Below are 9,375 nucleotides of genomic sequence, written 5' to 3'. Positions count from 1 at the left end.
TCAAGATCAGAAGGGAACAGTGATGCCCTTACATAAAAGACTACCTGTAGCTACTGTGCCTGTTGTAAATTCATTTGGTGGTTGTGATGGCTTCTAAAGATGCTTCCTTGTAGGCACAAGACCACACAGCCTCTTAATGTAGAGACTCGTTCTTTTAAAATTAAATGCTATAGACCATCTCCCCTTTCATCAGTCATCTTGTTGACAATTCATTACTTCTTTGGTAGGTATTTTCAGATTGGCAAGTGCCTGTCTGATGAGACTAGTTTTCTTCAGACAAAACAAATTGTTCTTTGACAATGTGGTGGACTTGTGTCAAATCTTTCTTTTTCTGTATTTGGTTACCACCTATCACTCTCTTCCCCACCTTGAGAGTTTTCTTTAGAACTGAAGCCACCTACCCACCTACCTGTGCCAGGGCAGAAGATGAGTGCAATCCTTTAGCAAAGCTATCCAGTAGCTGTGGCCCTACTGGTGGATGCTTGCTTTTCTGAAAAAACAATGTAGAGGTAAGCCAAAAATAGCCTAATCATGCACCCAGCCTATATAATATTGAAAACTTTGTGTATTGCTGAAGCGTGAATAAAGTGTAAATCTATCCCAAAAAATCCTTCAGGTATGATCGAATTGCAATTACTACCAAGAATACTGAAGAGAGAATAACTCCCGTTTTGTTCCCCAGGACATGCTACAGAAATATTGATGCTTTCACAGTATTTATTTTACAAGCATTTATTTGATTTTCCTCTACAGTTGAAGAGAGATCTGTTAATAAAATTCAATAGAAAATTACCAATAGAATATTTTCTTCAAAGCATAAGGCCTAAGAATCTACTGTTTTAGCTAAGTGTTAGATGTGAGAGGCTGCACTTTATTTGTATAAATTCTTTCCAGTAGGAAGAATTTTTGTTCCACGTAATTGACCAATTTGGAAGGCAGATTTAATTTTCACAAACTTTTTTTTTTTTAACTGAAGAGTCAACTAGCAAAAGAAGATGTGTTCTGTTGCTACTATTTTTTAGTCTCTCAAAGATGAGAAGACAGCACTGCTTTCTTGTTTCTAGGTGTCTTCCCTTAAGTTTTATTGGATTCTCTCAGATCCTTCACGGTAATTTGTTGAAATAGATTTTTGTCCCAGAATTGCTATTTTCTGCTGTCTTTAAAAGAAAAAGTCACTCAAGGGGCAGGAGGGTGGGAGGGGAGGGGGGCGGGTGTGTGTTGAGGTCTGCTGAGCCTTTTGAAAAGAAAAAATTCTGCCTTACTAATTGTAAAGCCTTGGAAGAAACAGTCTCATGAGAATCTGGATGCTTTTTCTTTTAAGAATCTCTTCCCTGTCACACAGTCTCTCCTCATGTTCATCTGGGGTTTTTTGCAGTGTGGAATTCAATCCTTCTTACTAAGTCAAAGACCAAATTTTCATGACTATCTATCTTCTGCTTTTTAAACTCATAGTGAGAAACACTTCATCTCTATGCCTTGTTCTCCCATTAACTATACTGGCATGTACAAGGCAAGGCTTTACCGAATTAGGCATTTATACTTATTTAAAAATGAGATGAGAGTTGGCTCCCATCATAGTGAGTAATTGTCTCTCCGTAACTTAGTTACAGAAAAATGTTTGGTGTACCTGGGAGGAATTCATTGAAAGAGAATGTTTGACCTGCGAGCCCTTGTGATTTAATCTCCACTAGATTAGTTAATCCCATCAGTTACATGCTGCCTTTTCTTCCAACCTATTCTGATTTTACTTCGTATAAAATTTCCCTTCACTCATAAATTTTGCATAGGTTCATCTTCTGGTTTTGACTCCGGGGGTGGTACCTGTAGGAGCTCTTAAAACGCTGAATCAAGTGAATGACTTCCCATGTGTTTCGTTCTTCTTCCTTATGTCTTGCACCTAATTGCTCTGTTTATCAGCACTGGTACTTCATACAGATATGGCAGGTTTTTATCCCGTTAATTACTGCAAGTGAAACTGGGGAGTCATTTTTGGTTGTGCAACTCAGGAGCCTGAGGAAAATTCCTGCTGTCTTGTCAGACAACCTCTGCCCCAAAAATGGCTCTTCTACATCAGAACTGCATTAATAAAATGTTTATTTAGCACCTTTCAGGTTGAAGGATCCAAAAGCACTTTACAATTAACTACACACATCATCACTGAAATGCATCGCAACAGAACATCAGCAGACGACTCACTGCATACATTTCGAAAAGAACAGACTTTTGCCCAGCCGCTTGGCCAGAAAGCACAGTAGAAGCTCTAATGACCTGCAGCAAACAGGATTCTGATTTTGGTTTGGTTTTTGAAGGTCTCATCTGAAAAATCTACATGGTAAAGCTGCATTCAACCCGATTTAGCCACCTCAGAAAATGGAAGGTTTGCATCAGCCCTGCCAAGATTAGAATCTGTGGTGCCAGGGAGTCTAGCCTAATCCTAACCTGACATTTAGATGACTAAGCCATCACCTCAAGGTAGAGGACATACCCAGTAAATTCAAGTTACAAGTATATAGTAACAGTGCTGTTTCTTACTCCAGAATTCAGATGTTTATACATAAACATCCCGCATGTACAGTATGCCTCTTTACAAGCACCAGGCATTAATTTAGTCCTGTAACTTTTCCAGCTTTGGGGGAAGGGGAAATACGACTTTCTGAGCCTTAGTAGCTAGAATAATCTTTCCAGGGAAATAGTAGAAGGCACTTGGCATGACTGAACAAAGCACCTGGAAATTCTCTATCGGGAATGATCCTCATTCCCTGGGAGGACAGAGATTACCTGCAGTCTTTCCAGCTGTAATGCTGCCAGTTCATAAGAAGTATATGCCGAATAAATTCTGAGCAACATCTCCTTTTCTACAGAAGTATTCTCAAATGCTGGAAATGCCTCACGAATAGACACAGCCCAGTTCCTCCCTGTTGCAACTCCACAGAAGAACTTGGGCATAAATGCGTAAATGTGGCTTTGTTACTCCTAAATGCATCTCCTGACTGTAACGTTGATTACGTTTTTCACTTCAGCAAAGAAAAATTATAAGGCTATTTTTATACAATTTGAAAGCACTTAATACAAAGTTACATGAATATACTGCATCATACGGCCTATCTGTGGAGAAAATACTGAAATACTACCATAGGGCTGTTCAATACTAGTTTTGTTTTTCAACTTTTTATCTTAATACTAGAATAGAAAATATATAAATCATTTACATGACATTATGCAAAAGAAGGCACAGCCGGTTATAGTTTACACAAGCACAATGCATAATATGCAGAAAAAGGGATTAAAAGAAGCTTCACATCCTTATTAGATACATTGTTGCAAATCCATTAAGAAAAGTACTTCATCAACAACAGAAGTGTTCAACACTTGAGAGCTATGATATAAAAAAATTATAATTCATTTAATGCAAAACAGATTTATATATACTTTTATATATAAACACTGTTTAAAAATGCTAACATAATAAAAGTAGATTATCCATGTAATGAAAAGTGCAAACCAAAGTAATAGAGGGTTTCACAATGTCCTTCTCATGACACAGGAAAAACTAGCCCATAGGAATGAAGTGTTAAATCCACCAATAAGTCCTTGACATGATGAGGCGTCATCAGGATTTCTGAGCGTTTGGAGAAAGCAGTACTGGAGAAGAGGCTCCGTCCAGACTGGGGAGTGGCACTGGTATGTGACTGTTGAGCAGAGTTGGAAACTGTAAGAGGCCAAAAGGTAAAAATTACTCTTTATCTCAAAGCATTCAGCCCAGAAGCACATGCATTTAGCATTAGCAACCAACTGCAGATAGCTTCAAGACTTGTCATTTCTATACAGGAAGATATATACCAAATGCCTGCATCAGCCATTAGGAATGTAAAATAGAGGATGAAACCTGAATAATTTGTAAACGTACAAGCATGTGTAAATCTATTATTGGCTGTATTTTATATAAAAGTTCACATAACAATACAGCTATCATCACCCTGGGAAAGTAAATACTACAGAGCAATCTTTGCCATCCATTCTGCTTCCAAAAATATTTTTCAATCTACAAAATACTCATTAAAATCTATGCTTTTCATCTGCCCTTTATAAAAGCTAAGTAGGAAAGAGCTTTGCAAAAGTGAAAGTTGAGATGTAGTTTTAGGGCAGAAAAAGTACAATTGTGAATACAAAACTGGGGAAAATTACTCCCAAGTAATTACAGTTTCTGTATTCACTAAGAAACCGTAAACTAGGTACACCAGATCATTCAGCATTTGAAGCAAAATAGACCGTAATTTAGTATTAACCTTCTGAAATACTGTGCAAAAAATACTAATTCAATACATAAGCCATATATTCCTAGTTCATGACAGCATCCTGACTGTAACTTGCCTGCAGTGACCTGTATTGACTAGTTCTTAACATCTGACCTGAGAAAAAACAAAGTAAGTAGGTGGAATAAACTTGCTACAGCATGAGGCAAAAATTATCCCAGTGGTAGATACCGATCTGGCCTCGAGGCCTGTTTCCAGGAGCACACAGCACTCGGTTTCTGTTGGCTTGAGAGACAGAGCTGAGTAACAGAGCTCCCGACTTCAAGTGTATGGTGTATTTTTACCCCTTATCAGACCAGCCCTTCAACCGCCAACTGTGGTGTGATCAACCTCTACACGTGCATATAATCTGCTTAGAACAGGATTACTCTTCCACTACGATGTTAGTTAATGGTATCTATCTTCCAACATAAAAAAAAAAAAAAACAAAACACCCATGCCGAGCAATGCAGGCTCAGCAGTGTGCTGGGGGGGGTGCTGGCACCACACTCCTGGTGTGGCCGGGACTGGCTGATACCTCTATTTTAACCAAAACAAACCTCAGGAGATATTTCTATTGCTTCTGCCAACATTCATTAAAACACAGAACTTGATTACAAGCTTTTGCTTTTCTAGTCTAGGTTTCTAAAGTGAGACATGTAAATTACAAAGTGTTTTGTGTGATTTCTAAAGCTAACAAAAAGAGGGGTTTGTGATCTTTGGCGTCTGGCATGCTGGCATTACGGCCTGAGATGCAAACTATGCTAATGTCATGATTTCAGCCTTCCCCTGGTTCTCCACCCCAACCCAGCTCTCTTGTTCTTCTTCCTGTTGTCTCTGTAGCCCCTGGGGCCAGAATGATGGGCCAGAATGATGCTCTTTATTCATACGCCTCCGTACAGTGGGGATCTGGGACTTGACTACACCTTCTTAGTGCTACCGTCTATGCAGTAGTAATGAAGAAAATCTGCTTAATTTAGTTAGCACTTAATTCAAGCTAACTTGGTAGTCCTTATGTTTGCCTGCATTTTCTTGAATTAACCAGTTCTATGCAAGTCTCTTGCTGTTTCAGTTATGTGGTAATTTCAAACTAATGACAAAGCATCAAAATAAGTTTTAATTACACAGCAGTGTGGCTTCAAAGGGAAGACTTTCCAGGTTGGTCAATATATCAAGGTAAATTGCGTGGAAGGATACTGCAGATTTCAGTGATGCTCTGCATAGGCTGTAAGGGTGCGTAGGTGTATGGGAGTTGCTTTCAGCTTATAAACGTTGAAGGAGAGTTTTTACCAGTTAATAAGCGCCTACATGATCTCTGAGGGAGTATGCATGTAGTTGTGTCCAGCACTGCCAGAACAGGCTCCTCCTGGTTTGTTAAAGGAGGAACCGTACTTTCCCATAGGCTTGCTCTGGCCTTAGTGGCACCATGGACATGGATGGCTCCCATCCTGGTCCTTGCACTATATAAAGACTAGTACTAAAGAACTGTAGGCAGTGCCAAGTGTAGTGCTGTTGTGAAAAGCAGCACACACCTGAAAGAAAAAGAAATATGGGTACCCAATCTCTCCTCCATGCACGCCAGCAGGCAAGGGTGCAGAGGCAGGCAGGCAGCTGCAGAGCTGCCCTGGCCTCTAGCTGCTGGCAGGAGCTTCAATAATGACCAAATGTTCTTTTAACTACCAGTGCGAATGACCAGGTGAATGCAAAAGCAACTTGTGAAGCAGCTCCAGCTCTTTCCTCCATTCCCTGACTAGCTGCGTGGAGCGTGGCCTGGCTTATGCAGGCAACCCGGGGAGAGCTCTGCCCCGATGACTACATGGGATGATCAGCAGTTCTCGCTGCGGGTGGCTAGGCTTCAGCTGTGGTTGTCATTTCCTGTTTGCTGTTAAAATAAAGCTTCGTGCTCTATAGACTTGTCATTGTGGCCTTTGCCTGAATCAGACATCATTTATAAGGTCCTCTGGGTCTCTCAGAAGGGAGAGAGCCAAGGCCATTCTTCACTTTCAGTTCCCGCAGGGGCTGGCCATGTCCGTATAAGCTCATTCCAGGCCATGGCGCAGACGACACTTCCCTCTCAAATAAAATGTCTGGCTGCTTTTAACCACGTGTGCAAAACTAAGATCCCATAGGGATAAATGAGTTTATCTGAAACAAAACTAAGGAGCCCTAGGGCTCCACGGTCAGCTGTCTCACTGGAGGTAGAAGGACTGTACCTGAGCAGAGCACTTGAGCTAAGACCCAGCCCTGGAGTTGGGCAGACAGTCTCCTTGAAGGTTCAGAGACTAATACAGGGTCCTTGTCTAGCAGCAGCCCTCTCCTCTGTTAGTGTTGGTCCTCCACAGCAGCCAGGGAGTTCATTCCAGGGGTGTCCCTGCATTCTTCAGCTGCTTGGATGGCCATTAGCTTCTTGTGCTTCTTGCCAATCACCTGATCAGCGTAATTTCTTCTGTGACTTACTGAATTAGCTGTTTTGCAGCAGCTACAGCTGGAGCTGCTAATACCATCCCCACCATCCTCCTCCTATGCCTTGAGTGAATGCTGCAGCTGAGTGCTGTGGCCATCGCAGTTTACTTAATAATTTTTGTATTTACCACATCTCTATAAAATTTTGAGATTTTTACTCTCCCAGTGCCCATGAGAGCACCTATGGAGAGGTCATGCTCAGAGGTATGAAGTAGCTTGGTTGAGGACACATGGATAATTTACAGGAGAACTGGACATAGAGCCTTCAGGTTCAGAGTGCCCTTACTGCAAATACAACTATGCCCCATCTTTCTGAGTGAGGAGTAGCTCATTAAGACAGAAGGATAAACCTACACCCACCTTACTGTGTGAGACCCAAACTGATCTTGGTTTTCCCAGAGTCCGTGTTCCACCACTCTCCTGGCTGATCCCTGACTGGTCTGCATTCTCTTCCTGAAGCTCTGAGAGCTCAATTACCTACTCTTACTGGGGCCCAGCATTTATCTCTGTTTCCTTCATACAATATGTGTGTGTTTGCTGCAGTAAATACTGCCATGTGGGTTCTGACTGTGCTGCCAAGGATTTAAAGCGGGTACAAGTAAGTAGGCCTCTCTTTAGAAGTGCCTGTTAACTCCTGTATTTTCTTAAACTACTTGAAAAGCTCCAGACCAATGTGAGGAGATGCTCCCCCGACGTCTCTTTGACATGCGCGCTTTCAGAAATGAAACCAGTGCACTTGAAAGACCTACCTGGAACAGAGTGTTTGGTCCCTGCAGCCTGGCAGGACTCAGAGGAGCAACAGGACTGAGGCTGCTCCAGAAATGAATGCTAGACAGCAGCGGGCTTGGGGTCAGCAATAATCCATTTGGGGTCTGCAAAACAAAAAAACACCCCATGATGCATGCCTCGAGCGTTACAACTCCATACAGTAGTCACAACCCCAAAAGTCTTATACTTCACCTACTGGCTGTCCTTCCCAGTGAATTCAGACACACAGCGTGCCAAGTATACTGGCCGGCAGCAACTGCCCAGCCAGCCCTGCATCCTGTCTCCGCAGTGGTCAATACTGGATACCTGCACATTTAATATTCCTTCATGTGCAAACTGATTTCATTTCTATTTCAATTTGCTTAAGGAGAAGCACCATTATTGTTTGTTTGAACCACACACATGCGACTGTGTAAAATACCTTGCATGCCGCAATGTCTGTAAACACAGCCTAGTCTCCTTCAGAATTTTTTTTTACCTTTTGAAGGGCACCAATTGCTTGAACTGACTGCAGCTTTTTTTTGAAGCATTAATGCAATTGCGTGTGGAGCCGAAAGAGCCACTGCCGGCCTTTGAAGTTTACTCCTCTGATGGCGCCTGTTCAAAATGGAAGAAGTTTCAAGAAACTGGCTGACGCAGTGAGATGCAGGTGTATGGGTTGGGTGCCCAGAGGGATGCCAGAAAGCACAGCTAATAATTGTTTGAAAAGAACCAAAATGGCAAGAACTAAGAATCCAAAGCTTTTCCCAACTCGGAGGTGGCTCCTTCCAGTGCCATGGTGCACAAGGATTGCTGGGAATGCTCTCAGCACTTCTAAAGCAGAATTAGAGGGGAGGTAGAGCTAAAGCACATGCAAATCTCCATTCAAAGGAAAAATCACATTAATTATTCTGTATCCAGAGTAACTTTTATCTTTCCAAAAAAGAACATGAAAGTGATGTGACAGTTTTGAACAAAGTATTTGGCATAATGAGTTAATCTCACCAGTAACCTTGATGGCAATTATCAAAATCAGTCCCTAGTCCTTGCACACTTAGCAAGTAAGTACATGCTTTGCTGTGTAGGACAAGTGCCTCAGTGCTCTGCTGAACTGGGGCATCAGTTTGTCTAGAGTTTAAAATATGTAAAGAGAAGACACAAGATAGAAGATAAGGAGTATACCTCCCCCTAGTAACCAGCACGTCATGCATTCTAGTACCTGCTGGCTTCCCACCGGGCCAGAAATATAAACTCCCACATGTGGCAGTTGCAACCAGGGGTCTCGCTTAACAACCGCTTATACCACAGGCCGTCACATCCCATTGCCAGGACTCTGCGGTGAGCAGGCTCAGAAAGGCAGGTACCACAGGTCGTGTGGATTTTTGAATATGACAGACATACTATTTGCAAAGCAGTGCCTGAGGGATCGGCTGTGGTGTTTGAGGCTCTGTGCAAACGCACAGGAATACAGACCTGCTCTGACGTGCTTGCACTGGAGTTCACAACAGAGTCAAACAATTAGTTTAACACCAGCAGAAGAGATGGGAGAGACAAGGAGCAGCAAACATTGAGGTCCTCCCAGTGATTCTGTCCCAAGGTGTCTGAAAGGCTGTTCAATACAGAGCGCTTGGCTGCTATTGAAGGGGATGATTTCTCTAAGGAATCTCAAAGAAGCGGTGTTCGTGGAGAAATGCAAATGGGAAGGACACTGCCATCTCCTTTGTGCTGAAGAAGGTGGATCAGAAAAACCAAACCCCACGGAAGAAACCACAGTTATGTCCCAAGGACTAATAAACGTGGTATTGCTGGGAAAGCAAAAGGTGCTCATGCAGTAAAACAGCAGGTATGGTGGTCACAGGAGTACCAGTGAGGT

General features: G+C 42.3%; 1 protein-coding gene across 1 annotated transcript in view; it reads right to left on the bottom strand.

Annotated features, from left to right (window-relative positions):
• Positions 1 to 2,077: 2,077 nt before the first annotated feature.
• Positions 2,078 to 9,375, bottom strand: part of ELK3 (ETS transcription factor ELK3) — a 40,058-nt gene continuing 32,760 nt past the window's right edge. The window contains exons 4-5 of the mRNA XM_059816432.1: positions 7,505 to 7,627; positions 2,078 to 3,709 (exon numbers count right to left, since the gene is read on the bottom strand). Coding sequence (XP_059672415.1) covers positions 3,611 to 3,709; positions 7,505 to 7,627 — 222 coding nt within the window. The 3' untranslated portion in view covers positions 2,078 to 3,610. The remainder of the gene's footprint in view (positions 3,710 to 7,504; positions 7,628 to 9,375) is intronic.

Source organism: Gavia stellata, chromosome 4, assembly GCF_030936135.1.
Source record: "Gavia stellata isolate bGavSte3 chromosome 4, bGavSte3.hap2, whole genome shotgun sequence".
NCBI classification, from domain to species: Eukaryota; Metazoa; Chordata; class Aves; order Gaviiformes; family Gaviidae; genus Gavia; species Gavia stellata.
The sequence above is the reverse complement of the archived record's forward strand: the minus strand, read 5'-3'. Positions and strand labels throughout refer to the sequence as shown.